We start from the raw sequence: 21,549 nt of genomic DNA on the forward strand, positions 1-21,549 counted from the left end.
TTTTGAAGATTAGCCTTTTCTGTTTAATTTGCCTGGCAGATAAGTGAAAACAATCTGTTTGGAAAGCTATAATTATGTATACCTCTGAGTTTCAGATCTGATTAGGATCATCTTTGACAGAACAGATATTTGAAGTGATTCTATTAATAGGTCTAATTCACTGTCAACAATACAGTGAAAGAAACAGAAAAACTTTTCTCCTTTTTATGTTAGTTTTTGGCATTATGCTGTAGGTCTTATTTGCAATGATGTCCAATTACCTTGAAAATTTTTCCTTTCTTAACCTCAGAATAGTACTTTATTCTGAGTTGATTTTATAACACTCCAGCTGATGCGAGGATGTGCACAATGTATTTCACTTGAATTTCTAGCTTGAATCTAAGAACTGTTGAAATTTTCCATCATCTCCCATGCTGGGAATTGTTGCTATATATGTATTCTAATCTACTATTTGGAAGACTTTGGGCAACTTGTTTCTGTCAGGTAATGTGTAAAGACATTTCACTAATTTTAAGGAGAAACATCCCTCCTCTTGTATTACAGCTTCAGTGTTTGACTTCCAGACTTTGTTTGGAAAGTGAGAAATCCTACTTTTTTTGCCCTATCTAGGAAGAGTTATATAAATTGATTTGGTGAGGAACCACAGCAAGATAAAACTTCTCACTAGTCCACTATTTTGCATCTGCTGATGAATGTTTGCTTTACAAACCTTCTATTATATAGCAGAGTAAGTGCTCCTTAAAAAGATTGTAGTACAGCAAAACATGTATTCATATGCAATTAATGAAATGATAGTTGAATATATTTCCTCTCTTACTTTGAGTAACTCTGATATTTTTCTTATGTTTTAGAGTTTTTTGGTATAAATTTTGATTCTGATAGATACAACCATGTTTAAAGCTTTTGTTGGTACTTATTTGGGATTGCGCATCAAGTTTTAGTCACTATTAATTTATTTGAGAAGACAAGCTTTGAGGCTATAAGGTAGCTAGATCTGTGATTCTCTGGATTTTGTAAGAAGACAGAGAAGTTGGTTTTCTGTACATGCGATTACATTATCAGAGTGGGTACAGAATCTTATCTGTACCTGCAGACTCCGTGCTCCTAAGGAGGGGAAAAAAGCCCTGAACAGTCTGAGCATCTAGATTACTTCTTCAGTAGAGATGGGAAGATGGAATACCATTTGGTTTAGGATCAGAACTTTTCTAAGACTTGAGGTGACTGATTCCTTGTGGTGCTAGTTCTGGTATTGCTCTTGACCAAATGAAAGAGGTCTAGAGAAGTCTATGAAAAGTTTCATACATAATAGAACCTTGGGGAGAGTTTTTTTTTTTCTTCTGAGTGCATTTAAAATATGCCTCTGTGAATTCTAACAAAAGGTTCAGATGAAGACTAAATATGAGGCTGCTCTGAAACTAATGCCTCCTATTTTATTATATTGGCCCACAATATCAGTGGCATATGTTGGTGGTATGGCAGTAGAGGCTGAAAATTCCTGACAACATTCCATTGTATTTTGTTGCTGTGTGGCAAATAGCAGTGGAGGGGCAGTCTGACAGAATGGTGTCTGACATGGAAATGTGTATGAAGCAAAGGTGTGTCATAGAGGGAATTTTTAGGAGCCTAGGATGCAGACTGTTGTTCATAGCTAGTGAAAATGCATAGTTAATGGTGGTCATTATGTTGAAAAGTAGTGTTTTGTAGCTGGGAATGTGAATAGTGTTGTTGTGCTCTTTGTTGTAGTTTCCATGGAGATAAATAAGAGGCATTACTTTTGGGGTGACCTACATACTTAGTATAATGTTACTCTTAAAACATTTGCTTTTTTCTTCCCTACCTGATATTCCCAAATGTTTGTGGAATGAAGCTGTAGAAGGGGTATGTTGCACATTAACTGCTCATTTCCTTCTTGTTACTACTTCAAGAGAGTTGCTGGGTCTGAAATCTAAGGTGGGTATTGCTTCTTTCATAAGTGAAGTTGTTTAGTGCATAATTCTGGTGGTTGACTTCTATTTGCAGATTAATTTGAAACAACTGTGATGATAAGAATGTGCTTACATCCTGTATCAAGTGCGTATGTCCAAAATGGTGCTTTAAAGATTTCTTCCCTTTTAGATGCCACGTATGAAACATTTCCTCAATCCAGTAGATTGATAGACTTATTTTCAGGAGACTCTGACTATGAAGGAACGTGGATTGGAAAGCAAAACAGATTTGTTTTAGCTGCAGCTTTAATGTCTGAAGATCAACCCTATACTTAAAAAAAAAAAAAAAAAAAAAAAAAATGCTGGATCATGCAACACCAACTTGGAAATTTTGTGAAGTGGACAGTGTAGTCACTTCTTCATCCTTTTTTGTCTGCCTGTGCTCTCCCACTGTGGTTTTTTTGGTGTTTTTTTTCTTGGACAAGATACTGCTTCTGAAATAACATGTTTGATCTCTTTAATTCACAAAAGGAGGATAACCATTCATGTAAGCACAACTGCCCTTACTTCTGTCTGGTATTGAATTTTTGGCCAGAACTCACTAGAGATGTGCAAGTTTTGTTGTGCTTTTTTCAAATGAATCTTAGAAAGAGTTGGGTAGCTCAGACTGTTAGGATGGAGGTCCAATCTCCTATCCATTCTCTTTATTCCGAGAGTCTCTTGTGTGAAATACTGGATTCAATCTCTGAGTGTGGGTTAGAGCTTATTTTTCAGATGGTATTCTTCTCCTTTTTTTTTTCTAGCAGGAGAAGTAATACAGTGAAGTGATTATTCCAAAGGTTTTCTAGATTTGAGAATTATGAAGAGGTGAACCAAGGAATCTTGTTTCTGAATGGTAGTTCGAAAGATTCTCATCCCTAAATTTACTAATCTAGATTAATTTGTGCTTCTGATTTCTAAGCGTTCTTTTGTCAGATCAGACCACTACCAAATGTTTCTTAGTACTGTCATATATTCATGTGATTCATTTTTGATATGCCAGAGCACCTAACCAGTCCTATCCACCATTGCTTACAAACTTTTGATAAATTGTACTATAATTACATTCTCATGTGTATTCTTTATCTCTTATTGAGAACATACAGTTTCCATTTAGAAAGAAAATTCCTTTAAAATGGTGCTTGCTCTCAAAGGACTGTTTCCGGCACCGCCCCTCCCCAGTGGAAATGAAGTACTTTATTTGGATGCTTTTTTGCCTCCTACCCAGATAATTAGGCTATTTCTAGTACTGAAGAGCCTAGTAACTCCTGTAGCAGTAATGACAGGCTGTGTTACAAGCAAGCACAGAATTACATGGCAAGCATCAACTTCATCCAGGAAAGATAAATAGTAAAGAAGATGAACTATATTTATAGAATGGCAACATAGTTATTGATTATCCATTAAATATAAGTAATTGCATATCACAAAAGGTTATTGTGATGTGTCTTTTGAGGTAGTCATTTCATCTCAGATATTAACAGGAAGAGAAACCTTAAATAATTGTGCAGTGTATTAACATTTTAAAAATGCCAGATGACTTAGGATAATCTCCTTGTTCATAAAATAGAATACGTAAATACATTCAACATGTTCTTACCAGTGGATAGTCAGTATCAGTTGAACATTTTGCCCAAGCAGCATCATGATGTTGTTCGCTTGGTGACTATTTGCCAAAGTCTCTGTGATTGCTTCAGTTGGAATCCTTGTCCTAATGGCTTTTACTAGAACTCCTGTCTTTTAGTAAGGTTTTTAATAAACAGCAGTACTTTAGAGTTGTGGGAATCTTTTATTACTGATCACATGGATCTGATATTACTAGGCAGTACAGTATGCTTTTTTCCTATGAACAGGCTGTTACTCTTTTTCTGCATAGAAAAAGATACCGGGTTGTTAGGGCATGCAGCTCTTAAAGCTCAGAAGGTGTTCCACTTCCTTTTGAGGTTCCTTGATTCAAAGCTGTTCTTTCATTTTAATGTTAAATGGTTTGAGGCCACTCTGAATACATCAAAGCAACCTCTGCTCTCTACTATTAATCCTATTTATGTTCAGTACAATGTTTATTAGCATTTTTCCCGGTTAGTGCTTATGTGGAATGTGAAGGTAGAAGTACTGGTATATGTTTATTTATTTAGAAGCATCTACTTCTTGTTGTGCAGAAATGTAGGTATAATTGTATGGTCTTATGTATTCTTGTAGAAGTTGCTGCTTTGGTTCGAAAGAAGTTCAGAATATGTTTATACTAGTGTGATCAGTTCCTTTAATTTTCTTCTCTATGCTGATTGCTTTCTGTTCTACTTACTTCTATGGCATCCAAGAATATTCTGTAGAAAACAGACTTCCGTCAATTCAAGAACATTAAACCTAAAAACAGCCTCAGTTATGTTAGTTCTTAAATGCTGAAATGAAGACTGTCCACTTTATATAGGTATTTATGTTTGAAATTGCCTTTTTTCCTTATACTTCAGTATTTCTCTGCTGTTCTCTTGACTTTATACCATGCAGAGCGGAACAAAATGTTGCCTGCTACTCTTCAAATAGCTTTTCCTGGAAGTTTCTCAGACCTCAGACATGCATTAATGTATCTGAGTTTTATGCCTGAATTCTCATAGCAAATGCATGACTGATTCTTTATTCTCTGCCTAAGTTCTTCCCTAACTAAAATGAGAATGGCTTAACAGAGCAGTAGTGCATCGAACAAAGACTTAAATGTGTGATTCTTTTTCTTCCTCCTTTTGGTTTGTTTAAACTTTGTAGGGTATCCGTAAGCTTACATTGCTGAATGAACTAAACACATGTAGAAGAGATTCTTGCTGATACCTCCCTGAAAAGAATTGAGGCTTCTGGTTTTATGTTTATTTTTGTGAGTCTTTTGTTTGGTTATTTTTTGGTACTTCGTTTTGTTTTTCCATTTCAGCTCCTCAGAAAGTTGAAGTTCAAGTTGAAAGCACTTGTTTTGAAAAGTGATGTGATTTTTGCAACCTCATCATTTTAGAAACTTGTATGGAATTTTATTAATCTGGTTAATAAGCAATTCAAGTCATGTAGATGTGTCCACTTCTCTTAGAAACTTTAGATATGCATGAGGTGACTATAAAATTGGATACATCCATGCTGAAATTACTTTAATCTTTCTGAAGAAAATACGTGAAACAGTTCTCTATTTAAAAATAATAACCTATATTGCTTCTATTAGAGGTGGCTTTATGAGTGTCCAAAACAATTTTTTGGTCAAAGTTTTCAATAAGTTTGGAATAAATAACAAAAATTCAAACTTTTGACAAGTGTAGCCAGTCTGAAACTGTTCCCATAGACCTACCCTTGAGACGGCAGAGTACTCAGCACATAGTTAACTACTGCTGTTAATTATAATCAAAATAGCAAATTTATGCCTAAAATTCATCTTTACATGAAAGAGAATAGAAGCAGTGATAGAAACTCTGATTGGAAAGTTGTTCGGCTTTGTTGTTTTTGCATACTTCCTCCTTTTCAAAAGCCTTATTGTGATTTCTCTCTGCTGTATAGCATTGTGCTGTATTATTTCTACTTCCTCTTCAGTTCCTTTTATTTATCTGTTCCTCAAGCAGTCTTATTCCAGCTATGCTAATTTTTCATAGCAATATGAAAAAGCTGTGGGGACCCAGCTGCCTCACTGAAAGGGGAATCCATTTTAAAGAAAATGGGGCTTCTGAGGTTATGAGTGCTTAAAATTAGGGACTTATGGAACTGAGTTGTCTGCATCATCTGTGTAATGTCCAAGTGTTTACCTGTTCTGTTGAATTACAGAACTGATACTTGTCTCCTATAATTTCTCTTTACACTTGCTTCTTCAGGAAAAAATCCTGAGTACTTTAGCATTTTCCTGAGGCAGAAGTTAGTTTAAAGGTGACCATGGCACTCTCAGGCTTCTGTTTTGGTGGTGTATTTGCTCAGAAAGTTTATGCAATGCTAATGAGTGTGTTTCCATGCTGACAAAAGTTCAGAACTGCTCAGCAAATGATGTGGGAAAATGGAAAATGGTTAATGTAATGGCAGTCACTTCCCCAGCCCAAACTGATGGTGGTGTGCATGAACTCCTGTGCTACTGAAAAAGCAGGTGGCAAGGATGAGGGTGAAGCCCTTAGGTGCACTGTTATGTCAGAATGTTTTCCTTCAGTGGAAATGATGTTCTATAGGGCCATAAATCCATTATGGAATAGTAATGTGGGGAACACTGTTCTTTTGACCTACTCGCTTTTTAAGTAAAGATTGTCAAAAGCAGTGTATGTTGTACTGAAGGTAGTAAAACTAGTTTTTGTCTCTGCATGCTTCTTGTGTCATATTTTAAAGTGCTTTAGAGGAAAAAAATAAAGTTCTGAAAGATTTGTCATCTTAATTCACGCAATGCTGTATAAATTTCCAAGCTTCTTTTTGGTCTTCCACCTCAAATTATAGTTTAGATAGGTAGATCTGATTTCCTTTCACCATAAGGATGAGGTGGTAGTTAGAGATTGATCACCATCTTGTAGGTGGTTTGTCTGTTTGCTAGATTAAGCATGAAGTTCAGCAGACAGAAGCCTGGGGAGGAGTGCAATTCCACTATAGTGCAAGCCATTGGTAAATTAACTTCTCTCCTTGTTATAGTGTGAGAACCGCTATGTGAAAATATCCAGAGAAATGTTTCCTAAAAGGTACTTTGCTGCAAGCAGAATATAAAGTCATAGAACTGCTAAGGTTGGAAGGACCAATAATATCACCTAGTCCAACCATCAGCCCATGCCTATGACCTCTTTAGACTGTGTCACTCAGTTCAACATCTACATTTTCTTGAAAACCTCCAGGGATGGTGACTCCACCACCTCTCTGGGCAGTCTGTTCCAATACTCCACCACTCCTTCTAAACCTCCCCTTGCACAGCTTGAGGCCATTACCTCTTGTCCTGTCACTAGTAACCTGGGAAAAGAGGCTGATCCCCACTTTGCTAAAACCTCCTTTCAGGCAGTTGTAAAGAGCTATAAGGTCTCTCCTGAGCTTCCTCTTATCCAGACTAAATAATCCCAGTTCCCTCAGCTGCTCCTCATGAGACTTGTGTTCCACACCCTTCTCCAGCTTTGTTGCCCTTCTTTGGACACGCTCCAGGGCTTCTGTGTCCATCTTATAGTGAGGAGCTCAGAACTGAGCACAGTAGTTGAGTTGTGTCCTCACCAGTCCAAATACAGAGGAACAATCACCTCCCTAGTTCTAATTCTGCTGACTACATTTTTTCTGTTACAAGCCAGGATGCCAGTGGGCTTCTTGGCCACCTGGGCATGCAGCTGGCTGTCAGCTAACACCCCCAGATCTTTTCCCTTTGTGCAGCTTTCCAGCCACTCTGCCTCAGGCCTGTAGGGATGCATGGGGTTGTTGTTGTAACGAACATGCAAGACCTGGCACTTGGTCTTGTTAAAACACATATAGTTGGCCTCAGCCCATTGATCCAGCCTATCCAGATCCCTCTGGAGGGCCTTCCTGCCATCATGCAGATCAACACTTCCTCCCAGCTTGATGTCATCTGCATACTTAGGGTACACTAACTCCCCTTGTCCAGGTCATCAGTGAAGATATTAAACAGGGCTGGCCCCAATACTGACCTCTGAGGAATACTTCTGTTGTTCAATCACCAGCTGGAATTAACTCAGTTTACTACCACTCTCTGGGCCTGCCCACCCAGCCAGTATTTCTCCCAGTGAAGAGTACACCTGAACCAAGCCATGTGCTACCTTCTTCTCCAGGAAGATACTGTGGGAGACAGAGTTAAAGGCTTTACTGAAGTCTAAGTAGATTACAGCCACAGACTTTCCTCATCCACTGGGTGGGTCACGGGAGGAAGTCAGGTTGGTAAAGAAAGACCTGCCTTTCATGTTGGCTAGACCCGATCTCCTGGTTGTCCTGCATGTGCCACTTGATTGCAGTCAAGACGATCTGTTCCTTCAGATCGATCAGACCAATCAGACCTTCCCTGATACCAAGGTCACGCTGACAGGCCTGTAGCTCTCATGATGCTCCTTCTGACCCTTCTTGTAGATGTGTGTCACACTAGCAAGCTTTTAGTTACCTGATTGACAAGGACTCCTGGTAAATGATGAAAGCAGCTTAGCAATCACTTCCACCAGCTCCCTTGGTACCCTTGGGTGTATCCCCTCCAGCCCCATGGACTTACGATAATCAGGTGGAGTAGCAGATCACTAACCTTTTCCTTCTGAATTGTGGGGGGATTATTCTGCTTCCTATCCCTGTCTTTCAGCTCAGGGGATGTAGTACTCTGAGGATAATTGTCTGACCGGTAAAGACAGATGTAAAAAAGACATTGAGAACCCCAGCCTTTTCCTCATCCAAAAAAATTAATTAATGGGAGCTTTGCTCTGAGAAAACCCCCAGTACATTTTTCACAGGGTAGAGCAAGCACAAGACAGTGCACGCACTCAGCTCAGCAAACATAGCAATCCCATAATAATGCTCCGCCAAAAGTCAGAGCTGGACATCTTGGGCTCTGAGTATGTAAATCTTTCTGTCAGTAGTTAGGTTTAGCAGATAAGAATGCAGATCTGGGGTAAAAAAAAAAAAAAGTGTGAGAGCTCATTCTTTTATGTATAATGTGCCAGAGTTTTGCATTTACAAGCTGCCTTCTATACAGGCAGTCCAACATAACAGGTGCAGAACAACTAAAATAGAACACTCAAAGTGCTATCTTGGACACTTCAATTAGCAATACTCAAGCTGCAATAATGAATAAAGGTAGCCACTACTGATATATTTTTTTTCTACAGCTCTGAGATTGCTTTGCTTGGGAATGGATAAAAGATTAAGTATTTCTCAGTGTTTACAAGTTTTGATTTTTTTAATAGCAAAGTGTATGGAGTTAGAAAAAGATTTGTCTTCTAACGTTGTTTTCTTGTTTGTTTTTCTGAAGGCTGCTGGGGTTATTGTTGGAGAAGAGCAGAAAGTATTTTCATCAGGCAGTATTCACAAAACCTGTAAGAATTACCCACTGTCTGGACAATAGTTTTATTCTTAGGATTGCTCAAAGCCACTTGGGTTAGGAGAGCTAGGGGAAGGAGGAGGCAAGACCCCCCAGCTGGGTGTTTATGAATCAAAGCCCTAAATTCCTTGTGTCACTGTGAAGGGACTTCCCATATACAATTCAGAGCACCTTATGTATTTTAGAGTTAAGCCGTGAAATAAGCCCTGCTTTTCTTCTTTGTGAGAAGAGGGAGTTTTATTCCCAGAGAAAAAAAATGCACTGTGTAGCATTACTCCCTTCAGTGGGGAATTCTGAAACAAGCGTAGATGTAGTAGTGGCAGTGCTGGGGAAGTTGAACAAACAAGTAGCTAGGAGCTGAAATATATCACTAATGTTCAGGAAATAAGTTCCTAGTAAGAGATAAGATGGTGATGAAGCTTCAGTTACTAAGTACAAATAAAGGTTTCATACTATTGGTTGATGTCATTACCTGGCATCTAGATTAAGTGACAGGTTAAAAAAAAAAGTTCTTTTTAGAATATGGTTATTCTTAGTCAGAGAGCATTGTCCTTTTGCACAGAATGAGATACGTTCCATATCTATGTACTTGTACTTGAAAGTTTAGCAAACTTTCTTTCAAATTTGTCAAAAAGACTACAAGCCTTTTTCCTTGGAATGCAGAATGCACTTGTAAGCGGGAAACCCGGTTTAAAATTCTAACTTTTCTGTTTTTTTAAAGAAATTGCAAAGGGGTTAACTGGATGTTTTCTGAGATTTTTCTACTTAGGCTTTATTGTTTAAAAACTAGAAGCAAGTCTGTTGCTTACAGTGACTGTAATACATCATGTGGGTTTCTAATTCCCTTGCTTTTTAATCATGTTGATGTCTTTCATTTTATTGTGTTTATCTTTCAGAAGGGAAAGATAAAAGTCAAATCTCAGCAATATACTAATTTCCTAATGTGTAGCGTACCACGGGCCAAGCCTGTCTAGTGGTTAAAGCTCGGCTTGTTAGTTAAAACAGAAGTTAAAACCGTATTAGGCTTTCTGGATTACTTACTATAGCGTTATTCTGTAACAAGGGATGTCACACAGACAGCTGCCCTCAGACTCACAACAGAAGTGTAACTGCTCAGCACCTTTATTCTTGTTGGCTAATAATTTATTGAGTGAGTCAGAGTAACTTCTTGTAGCATCTAAGTCCTTACGCAGTTGAATTTCAGTGTTAGTCTTTCTTTCTTCATGGAGTACAGTTTCTTCCACTTTGTTTTCTTGCATGAAGTGTTTCAATCAATGTGATTTCAACTTGCTAAGTTAGTACTTCAGAAGAATGTCAGCAAACTGTACTGCTTTGTTTTCTTGGTGGTCTTGTTAAATAGAGCATTATGTAAGTTCAGTCTTTGCTTCAGTATTTGCCATAAACTCCATAGTGTTCTACACATTCTCCTACAGATCATTCTGCTTAAAATTATTTTTTCTTAGTTTTGGTTTTTTTTATGTTGTTTAATGTGTCTTGTAATGTATTATGGTTAGGTCATTTATGACCACATAAAAACAGCTTCTTGAAATTAACATTTTTTTTTCATGTATTCTTAATGGCGTATACTCACACGTAGATATTCCTTAACTTTCTTGTTAGTCATGTTTATAACTACTGTACTAGTGTACACCAGTCTAATCAAGCACGAGGAGCTGGAGTACCTCCTTCTAAATCGAAAAAAGGTCAAACACCCGGAGGTGCTCAGTTTGTTGGTTTGGAACTTTACAAACGACTAAAAGAATTCCTGAAGAACTACTTGACAAATCTCCTTAAGGTAAGATCGCGGATTGGTATTTGTAGTAAGATGGGCCAAGTTGAGGAAAAAACTCATACCTACAAAACTAGAACTGCATGCAGTCATTGCAAGTAAATTGAATGAACTTGAGATCTGTTTTATCACACTTTCTCTGTTAACTGTTAGAAGATATTGTAGCCTCTGTCTTGGCATGAGCTTTATTTTCCTGATCCTGCAAAAGAGATGTGTATGTGGTATTATAGTAAAATCAAATGCCATCTTAAGCTGTCCTGTAACTTGAACAAGAATAGTCAGACTTTCTAATCAGTTAACTAGCATGTTAGTAATCCTGTGAAGATGGTTGCCTGTAATGCTGAAAATGCCTGATGTTAGACAGTAATTTACTAACTATTTATAAAGCAATACATCAAGCTGCTTTCTAAGAGAGCAATTTCTAGTTATTTTTGGGAAGGTGTTCAATATTAAGGTATTAACTTTTAGGATTTTTATTTTGAGCAACAATAAAAGAATTCTTGGAGTCCTGTAAGTATGCAGCTGTGTAAATTAGTTACAAGACAAAGTTGTCTGCCAGTTTTATCCAGAATGCATTCCTGTTTTATTCCCATGACCATTCAAACTATTTCCATTTACTACCTGACAAAATCCTAGAAAGGACCTATCATCTATGCTCACTTCTTTCACCCACCCAAGTAGTAGCAGTAGGAGTGGGTGTTATATTTTGTAAGAGGTTATTTTTTTGAATATGTTAGTTTCCTGGTATGTTTTACCAACCACACTCATCAGTCTAGCTGTTTCCAGTGCAGATCTGTCTTGCTCTCTTGAAGGCAGTAGTGTCTCCTGGAGTTTTGTCTATGCTTTCCTTTTGTGGGTGGTTTTCTGTGTGTTATTTTTATTTATCTATTTTTTGTTTGTTTAGGAAGAGCCTTTTTTTGTGCTTTATTATTGCAAGAATAAATTAACTAACCCTATGTTTCTTATAAATTATTGCTTAGTGTAGACTTATTGTACACCTTTACATGTCTCTGCACTTTAAGATTACCCTACGCTACTGGCAGACTTATTTTTTTTAGGATGGTGAAGATTTGATGGATGAAAGTGTGTTGAAATTCTACACTCAACAGTGGGAAGATTATAGGTTTTCAAGCAAAGTACTGAATGGTATATGTGCCTACCTCAATCGACACTGGGTTCGTCGTGAGTGTGATGAAGGTCGTAAAGGAATATATGAAATTTATTCGGTAGGTCACTTTTTGAAGTGAATGATCTGCTCATTCCATCTGCTGGCATCTGTTGTTTTTGCTTTACCATCACTCCATGAAATTTAGTGTTTGTAGGAAGTTCACAGAAGTTTTAAAGTAGGCATCATTGTACAATTTGCTGAAAGAAGTTTCGCGCCTTTCAGTGTCCTCTTAGGACACTCTTCCCTTTCCCCCACCCACTCAGTGTATATGTAAATGTTCCATTAGATTCAATCAACCTTGTACCCATTGAGACTACTGATATTAAACTGTCTAGAGCTTCCTTGAATACTTGCTGTATATACTGTTATCTGCGTGGACTCATTTTTCCACTTACAATTCAGTCAAGTGCTTCAAATAGAGAACAAAGAATGAACTGCAGTATTTACCATTTACTTCAGTGCCTCTCTACAAATCTCTAGCATCCAAGCTGTTAAGATTCAGTCAATGCTTGGCTTGTAGTAACAGGCTGGAAAATTGATTTATGATATTGATAATTTTTCTTCCCAATTGTAAAGTAATGAAAAAAGGAAAAAAATGAAGAACATAATTATCCAAGATACAGAACCCCTTCTGAAAGTAAAGGGTAAGGATTGTCCTTGCTGGTGATGCGTTAGGAAAGAGAAGTTATTTTAGGTAAACAATAAAATACTGCTTCACTAAAATAACTTTACATAGGATAGAAAATCAGCTTTTATCTTCATTTAACTGCCTGTCAATTGTTCTGCCTTTCACTAGTCCCATGCTAAGAGATTATGCCAGCCTGAAAATCATCAACAGAAAAAAGCAGTCTATTGTCACGTTGCAAAGTTGGTTATTTTTCAGAGCTGATGGGAGATCACTCTCAGTCAGAAGAAGGAACACTATAGGTAGAGTTAGTAATAAACTGTCATTTTTCTGTGAATCTATTTTATTTTATCAAATGAGAAATCTGTGTAATACAACTTAATCGTGAAAATTTGGAGTGTTTTGCATACTGTACCAGCTTTCATAAGAAGTTAGTTTGTGTGTGTGTGTATAAGTACTTTTTTTATTCCATTTTTCATCTCCCTTCTCTTACTTCCAGCTTGCCTTGGTGACCTGGAGAGACTGCTTATTCAGGCCATTAAATAAGCAGGTATAAGTAGATTATATAATTGTAGCATTATGTTAGTGGATTAATTTTGTATGTTCCAGAGAGAATTTGGAGTGCAAAAAAGCCCTAGAAAATAAATATAACTTTCTGCTGCTTTTTTGTGATGTTGAAAAGGTTATTATTTTGGAGGAATTAAGTTTGTCTTGAAGTCTTTTTTTTCCAATGGTATTACTTTTGTATTGAACTGATTGTGTTCTCTCTTTGCTTAGAAGACACCTGGTATTCTTTTTTTTTTTTAAAAAAAAAAAAAAAGCCAGTCTTAAAGAAGAAAGTCTTAAATGAAGCAGCAAGCTCTAACGTTTCCAGGAAAGGCAGGAATACATGCTGGCAGTGATGTATTAAAATTGGAGAAAGTCAAGATTAGTGAAAACAGATAACTGACACGCCTGGATTTTTGATCTCTTCTCATATTAGTGTGAACCTTTTAATTTATACTGGTGCCTGGGAAATTCAGGTCAGCCAAATATTTTGAATTAGTTTATCAGCTCAATATAAAACAAGATGTTACATCGCAATGAAATATTGTATTTATTTACCTATTATTATTTTTTACCAATACTTCACGATTAAAAAATGGTATTATATTATGAAGGTATAAATTGGATTTCAGCTGAAGAAAAGTAGTTACACCACTTCACTCATCAACATGAACAATAGTTTTCTTTGCATAAAGTATAGGTGTTAAAGTTCTGCTATTGCGGAGTTTTTTTTTTTTTGGTATAAAACATGCAGAAGTTTGGTTTAGGTACTTAAAGTTTTTTAAAAAATGAAAAAATTGAAGTAAAGGGAACAAACACAAATCTAAGCATATTCATACTCTTATGGCTCACAACTAATTGTACTGTAGTCACATTGTAGAACTTAGAGGTGTAGCATACTGGCAGTAATGTTTGTAGAAATTTTATGTGTATGGGTGTCTTTAAATTTTGTTCTTAAAGGGCTTAATTTGTCTTGAATATAGGAATACATTCCTGATTAAATCTTGTTCTTGACATACCAGCAGTTTTCTGTTTTTGACTTGCTTTTATTCTCTGTTTCCTAAGGTAACAAATGCTGTATTGAAATTGATTGAAAAGGAAAGAAATGGTGAAACTATCAATACAAGGCTGATCAGCGGAGTCGTACAATCTTATGGTAAATGAGATTTCTTTAAAGTTTCATTATTTTCTTTATCAGAGCTCAGAAGTAGCCTCCAACCTCCTTGGATGTCCAGTAAATACTTGTATAGTAAAATAAACGTAGTTATATCAAGTTTCTCTTTATGTATGTAGAGACGCTGGACACATAATTACAGTTAATAATAAAATAGTTGTCAAGATTGAAAAGAGAACTGATAGACAAGAGCATTGGTTGCTTATGAATCAGTTTTGTAGGAGAAAAGACTAGAAAGGTAAAAACATGATAGTTGATGAAACAGTGTTCATTTTTTTCTATTTGCATAAAGTTGAGTGTTTTGCCATGCAGAATAATGATAGTTCAATTGCTTAAAATATATATGCTCATAACCTGCAACTCACAGGGTTGGAAGGGACCTTTACGATCATCTAGTTCCAGTCTCCTACTTAGGCAGGGACACCTCCCACCAGGTTGGTCAAAGCCCCATCCAGCCTGGTTGTGAACGCCTCCGGGGGGGGCATCCACAACCTCTCTGCGCAGACTGTTCTACATCTTCTTCTGTCTCACTACTCACAGTGAAGAATTTCTTCCTATTATCTAGTCTAAATCTACCTTCTTCCAGTTTGAAGCAATTCCTCCTTGTCCTGTGGTTACGTGTCCTTATAAACAGACCCTCCCCTGCTTTCCTGTAGACCCCCTTCAGGTACTGGAAGGTATTTGCAAGGGACTACTTCATAAAAGACAGTCTTGTCATTGTTTGCTCATTTTTGTAGTGGAACTGGGGCTGAATGAAGATGATGCATTTGCAAAAGGACCTACACTAACTGTCTATAAAGAATCCTTTGAATCTCAGTTTCTTGCTGACACAGAGAGATTTTATACGCGAGAAAGTACTGAATTCTTACAACAGAACCCAGTCACAGAGTACATGAAGAAGGTAGGTTATTTTCTGCATAGAGGTAAAGTAACAAAAATTCTTGACTTTTATTACCAGTTTCTTAAAATGGTAATTATTTTACAGAAGCAAATTCAATCAGCGCTTGTTCTGTGAGGTGATTTGCTTCTGTGTTTTGCTTTTAATCTGGTCTGAAGTTTGTCTCCTTGGTGAGTTTCAGTAAGCACAGTGAAAGTTTAAGAATTTCTTAGTTGGCGAATTTCTTAATGGGCAAAACAGAAGAGGATGTTAGGCATGAATTTTTGTTAGGTTTCAGAATTTGACATCAGAATAACTATTTGCTTTAGACCTGCAAACTTGTTGTTCCTGTACAAGGAGCTTGTGTGCTAGCACATTATTGAAATCTCTTCCTGAGCAAGCTGGCCTCCACATCTAAATTAGATCATTAATTAGCATTACTTCTTTCAGAGTATTTTCATGTATTGAACCTTACGCATTAATTCTGATCAACAGAGGCAGGATTTAAATTCTTGATGTCTCTGGTTTGGAGGATCCCAGACAAGGTGATTAAACGCAAGCTGGATAAACAAATAGTAATAGTAATTTCTAGCCTGGTTATTGGGTCAGTCTACTGAATTTGGGATAGATTGTGTTCCATCTTAGACAAATGTAATGCCTCCTGTTTTATGTTGGCCTGTGACATCAGAGGCAGATGTTGCCAGTATTCCATTATATTTTGTTGCCCTGCAGCTGATGGCAGCAGAGGGGCAGTCAGACAAAACGGCATCTGACATGGGAACGTGCGGAATTGAATTCTTCCATGTGGAAAAAAATGTACCCATTGATATTCATTGTTGTTTGCTGAACGTTTTTGGAGACCAAACAGTGGATGTTAGTACAGTGAGGTGATGGGAGGTGCCTTTTAGTAGTGGCAGCAGTGACAGTGGGTCACTTCCTCTTGTTCATTGCTGGCGAAAAGGCATAACTAATGGTGATGACTATATTGAAAAATAGTGTTTTGTTGCTGAGAAAATGCTGTCAAGTAGTGTTATGCTCTTTGTAGCTGTTCTAGTTTCCATGGAAATAAATAGGAGGCATTACTATCAGAGCGATCTACATAGATGTATCTTTTTTCTAAGTACATCTCCTCACTTTCTAAATTGTCTTGATTTTTTTTTTTGCTTTGCCTAATTAAAAAAAATGGAGCTTTCTGAATATGCAGTATGCAGTTACACATAGCAGTCATGTCACTTTCCATAATATCTTTGTGTAACTTTTTTGCTGCAGAAGGAATATTTTCTGATTCTTTACATTAGTTAATGATTTACTGGTGGGAAAGAAAAAAAGATCTTTTGAGGAAAAGTACAAGAAATACTACTGTAAAATGAATCCAGTTTTAAGTGCATTGGGATAGTTCTGCAGAATCAGTTTTTCCCAGGCACATTTGTATTTTGATTCTCATCGAATTCATTTGCTTTTTTCCTTTCAGTTTCTTTACTTTCATCCTCTGCTATCTATCTTATGTAGTTGCAGGTATAAATAAATATAAGAGTAAGGGAATTTCAGTCATTCATAATGTGAACAAATGGCTCATGTGGGGTTCCTCAGCACAGTAAAAAGCTGTCTGAAGGTCATTGGTATTTCAAGAACAAGGGATTAGTGGCAAGTAGAATGAATTTAATAGTAACTCAACCTTAAAAACTTGAAAAATTCATAGAGAAGCAAATCACTTTGAAGCTCAAAATGTATAGAAAGCTGTTGGAAGGCAGGGAAAACCTTCAGCAAGGAAGTATGTAGTCTGATCAGTCACACTACTACATAGTGTGTATGTCTGTGTGTGTATAGCCATAGTGTGTATATATATAACCATACATATAGACAGCAAAAATGACTTAGCATCTCCTTTGAACTGATCTGGGATTTAAAACTGGGATTTAATTTATTAAAATGAACAAGATATATATTAGACGCTACAGTAAATGCAATCAGAGCTTTCTAAATCTTCCTAAATTATACATTCTAAGGGATGTGACCTTATGGAAAGGGGAAGTATTGAGACTAAAGGTCTTGACTGATTTCTCTTGTCTGGATTCTCTACTGGAGAGATTAATGGGGGTTATGCAAGTTATCAGAACTGTGAATTTAAAATTCAGATGGGCTTGTCCCTCAGTTTTATCTTCACTGCGCACCAGGAATTCTTAACATATGTTTTTTTACTTACACAAAACTGTCTTATGTTATAATCTTATTTTTTTTGTTTGGATATTTTAACAATGCATGCTATCAGTATACCTTACTTTCTCACTGAAAGTTTGTGTACTGAATTCTAACTGGAGATAAATAACATCTTGGTGGCATTGATTTAAATAATGTGTTATTGTTATGTAACTGTTGTTATATTACATTTTAGAATAAAGTAGTTCCTCAAGTGGCATTTAGAATTTTGGTTCAGTACAAAGATAAGCTAAATTAAATACCGATACAGTTTAAGTGATTGCAGATTATCGGGAAGCTTTTCTCATATACATTCTCACACAGAACTTTCAAATAAATTTGCAATGGTTATACTGTTAAACTGCAGTTTTGTGCAGGCATAAAACATGTTTATTTTAAACAATGCTAACTCTAGCCGGAGAGCTTGCTGATGCTAAAACTGCATGTATCCAATGTAGCTAGCCTTCTCTTTCTGACAACAGAACTTCATCTGAAAATATCTTGTTCAGAGGGACAAGGGAAAACAATTTTGCTGTAATTCTCCACCCTTTTTAGCATTATATAATGTTACTGTCAACATAGACATTGATTCCATATGTGAATAGCATGGCAGGAGTCACATTATGATTCCCAGAGAAAATAACTGTTAAGGTTTGTATGGGGAACTGTTGAATCACAGCCTGAACCACTGAGCACCTGGGGAAAGGATCCAGTCAGCCGTGAGAACACAAGTGAAGGTAATTCACCTGTGTGACCAGAAGGGGTGGAGCCTGGCTCCACCTCTCTTAGACCTCATTTAAGGGCTGACTGCTGCTGTGGGTGGATCTCTGGTTAGAGATTTCTCCCTTATGGAGTTTTTCCCTGCAAGCCTAGATCTTCAGAGATGGGTGAGCCCTTTTCCTTTGTAACACCATTCATTTGCGCTAGTCCCTTTTGCTATTATACCTCCTGTAATGCCATTCCACTGCATTGATCTTTCTGATTGTTACTTTTGGTAAGCCAGCCAAACTAAAAGTATTAAAATGTCCTTTCCTTGGAATATCTTTAAATTGGTTAAGGGGGAGAACATTACCCTGCTAGGTAAAACTATTCCTGGAAATATCCCAGGATTTCTGGGATTGCCCTACTACGGACTTGTGGTTATAATTGAGAAATGGTGTCCCCTGTGGGTTAGCAAAAATATTTATTCCCCGTCCTGCATGGCGGATTATTTTAATCAAGATATCTTTATCTAATCCATTATAGAGGAGTGCCAGCTAGCCGCATCCCGTGTGTGGCATGGCCGTTATTAAATGCCTTAAATCAAGCAGAACTATCAAACAATACCTTAGAAAATGAAAATCAACTGCTATGAGATTGTACTGAAAAATTAAAACAACAGCTTAGCAAATTAACAGGAAAGAAATCAGCCCTGACTTTTCCTATAAAACAGGTCCACAACATTGCATTAAAAAATACCCAGGCTCCTAAATCAATGGATCTGGATGATTCAGAAAACAAAGGTTCACTGTCGGATCTCGAAGCTCCTTCTGAGATGGATCCCTTTGAGATCCAACCTATAATAACTCAGAAAACAAAGAAAATACAAGATAGACCAGCAGGGGTGCCCCCTGATCAATGGCCCCCTGCTCAAACTCAACTGCATACAACGACTCGCCCCAAAAGGGCAACCGAATTAATGGACTTAGAACAACGATTCTGACAAAAGCCTAGAGAAGCTGGCCTGGCTTTTAAGATTATGGGACTCGGGCAGAGAGTGTCATCGTTAATGGACCAGAAATTTCTAAGCTGATGTCCATCACCTCACACCCTGCCCTTAGACAAAGATTATATGCTGCCATTCAACACCAGGATGAAAACCGTTCATTAGTAGATTGGTTGATGGCGGTATGCTGTGTTACTTGGCCTAATATGACTAATATGCCATTGCTCATGGTTTATGGTCTTCCATGGAGGACCTTCAAACCTATATTCGTGAATTAGGCATGAGGGAGGTGATATACGAAGAAATGTTTGAGCGCCTGGATTTGGCAAAATTTTCGGCAGGCATGAGGGACTTGATTTCTACAGCAGGCTCCCTCCCACCTTTATGGAACCTTAGTTTCATTATTGAATCCCCGGTGACCTTGGGGGCCATTGTCCAACAGGCTGCCCAGTTGGTAGCAGATTTGGGGGGGGATAGAGTGCCTAAGAACAAGGCACAGTGTTAGGATGGTAGAAGGAGCCGAGGTACTCCCAGTTATTAAGACCAGAAAGGCTGCCTCCTGGACACCCTGATTGGGCCCTATACAGGTGTCCCGGAAACAAATGTTCAGTGACCTTATACGGGCTGGGGTAGCCTTTGCCAAGATCAACTGGCAACATAATCGTATTTTACTTCAATTGTGGAAACACTCCTGTAACACCATTCCAGCACGTTGATCTTTCTGATTGTTACAAGGTGGACCATGAGAATTAGTTGAGATGTTTGGTTTTTGTTTGTTTTCTAGATGAATTTACTTAATATACATGTTTTCTGCTATTAGACTTTTCATACAGGTTTCGTGTTTGTCTCTTCTGTAGGCTGAGGCTCGCCTTCTTGAGGAGCAGCGTAGAGTTCAAGTATATCTCCATGAGAGCACACAAGATGAATTAGCACGAAAGTGTGAGCAAGTACTTATTGAGAAACACCTGGAGATATTTCATACAGAGTTTCAGAATTTATTGGATGCTGATAAAAATGAAGGTAGGTCAATCCAGACACTGCTTTTAGGCTTAAAGTTCCTACCTGATTGTTTGTGAATAACATAAATTCTGTTGATGGCTAAATGTGATTTTTTTTTTTGCAAATTAAGAGAAAAGACACTAAATTGATGACAGGATGCATTAGATTAGATTGGATTGGTTGAGGATGTTGTCTAAATACTAAGGCAAAACAGCACTAATGTTGGTTCTCTTAGCATGACTGGAAGAGCTTCAGAAGCACTTAAGCTATCCTTCCAGCAGGATCTGAAGCTTTCATGAAGCAAATAAGGAGCTTCTAATATATAAAATAGAACTGTGCACAAGGAAAGGATGCAAGTTAAGATGAGCTAATTTTAGCTGTGAGAATGAATCTTCAGTGGGTTAAGTCTTTACTTTCTAAAGAACAAACAGCATAAAAGTTTCTTCAGTAGTTCCTCTAAAGTGAATTAAGTTTATCAGAGTTTAGGTAATCTCTAAGGAATTGTCAGTTGTATTGATTTGACTTAATGCTTAGCGCAAAACAGCAGTCTAAACTAGGGGCAATTAATTCTTGTGTGTTATGCAGATGATGAAGAAAAATGGTCTTTCAGATTTTTGGGGATTGGAATTAAAACTGTATAGGAAATCTATAGTGGAAATGTTGCTTTTAAGGAAGTGACAAAACTGAGGAGATACTATGAGTTACTACTGATGATACTTTGGGTTTGAAAATTGTATGTGGCTATGACTCTACGTATCAACCTTAAAGACCAGCTATGAATAATTGCTTTAATTATGTTGATAATAAAGGATGATAAAGAAAAACTTCAAAATAAAAATTTGGCATGATTTGGTCAGAAGTTAACTGTTTCAAGTGTAAATAGATTTTTATCCTGTAGTAGTTTTTGAAATTTAGATGTTGTTTGTTAATAACAAATGTGTTTAGTGGGAACAGATTTTTTTTTGTATAAATAGATGCTGAGTAGAGAAATGGCTTCATAAGTGTGTCTTCTGACAATAGAAATAGCCCAATCAAGAAAACTTGACTGGACTTAGGAGACCTTCCTGGGGTAAAAAAGGGAAAAGCAGTACCTTCTATCTTACGCACTATCTTGTTAAGTCTTTGTTTCTAAGATTAATTAGACATTTAGAAATGCTTGAATTTTCTTTGTTTCCTTTTCTCTTACTGGTCTTCACTTTCAGTAGTGCTCCTTGACCATATTTAATTTTCATGAAGTCTCATGAGTAGAAACACTAATTTTGATCGTGAATTGTCAGTCTGTTCACTCTTAAAGCGCGGAACCTAAATTTGTGATATGTTTAAATAGCCTATTGTAAATTATCCTAAGCTCATAATAAAATCTTGGTAATTCTTGATACAATCTTTATTGCTTTGCTCTTGAAAGCATACTTGTTTAGAGGTCCTTCTATGTGTAAAGTATGTTCAGCCTATTGTATTGCTGGCCACTCCTTCTGGTGCTCTGTAACTTTTTAATTGTGTAGCGCAACT

General features: G+C 37.1%; 1 protein-coding gene across 2 annotated transcripts in view; it reads left to right on the forward strand.

Moving 5' to 3' along the window:
- Positions 1-21,549, forward strand: part of CUL1 (cullin 1) — a 53,052-nt gene that overhangs the window by 11,251 nt on the left and 20,252 nt on the right. For both annotated transcript variants that reach the window (XM_021382299.1, XM_021382297.1), the window contains exons 3-8: positions 10,582-10,756; positions 11,809-11,976; positions 13,043-13,093; positions 14,155-14,245; positions 15,001-15,164; positions 19,899-20,061. In XM_021382299.1, coding sequence (XP_021237974.1) covers positions 10,582-10,756; positions 11,809-11,976; positions 13,043-13,093; positions 14,155-14,245; positions 15,001-15,164; positions 19,899-20,061 — 812 coding nt within the window. The remainder of the gene's footprint in view (positions 1-10,581; positions 10,757-11,808; positions 11,977-13,042; positions 13,094-14,154; positions 14,246-15,000; positions 15,165-19,898; positions 20,062-21,549) is intronic.

The sequence above is a fragment of the Numida meleagris genome, unplaced genomic scaffold, assembly GCF_002078875.1.
Source record: "Numida meleagris isolate 19003 breed g44 Domestic line unplaced genomic scaffold, NumMel1.0 unplaced_Scaffold202, whole genome shotgun sequence".
Lineage (NCBI taxonomy): Eukaryota > Metazoa > Chordata > Aves > Galliformes > Numididae > Numida > Numida meleagris.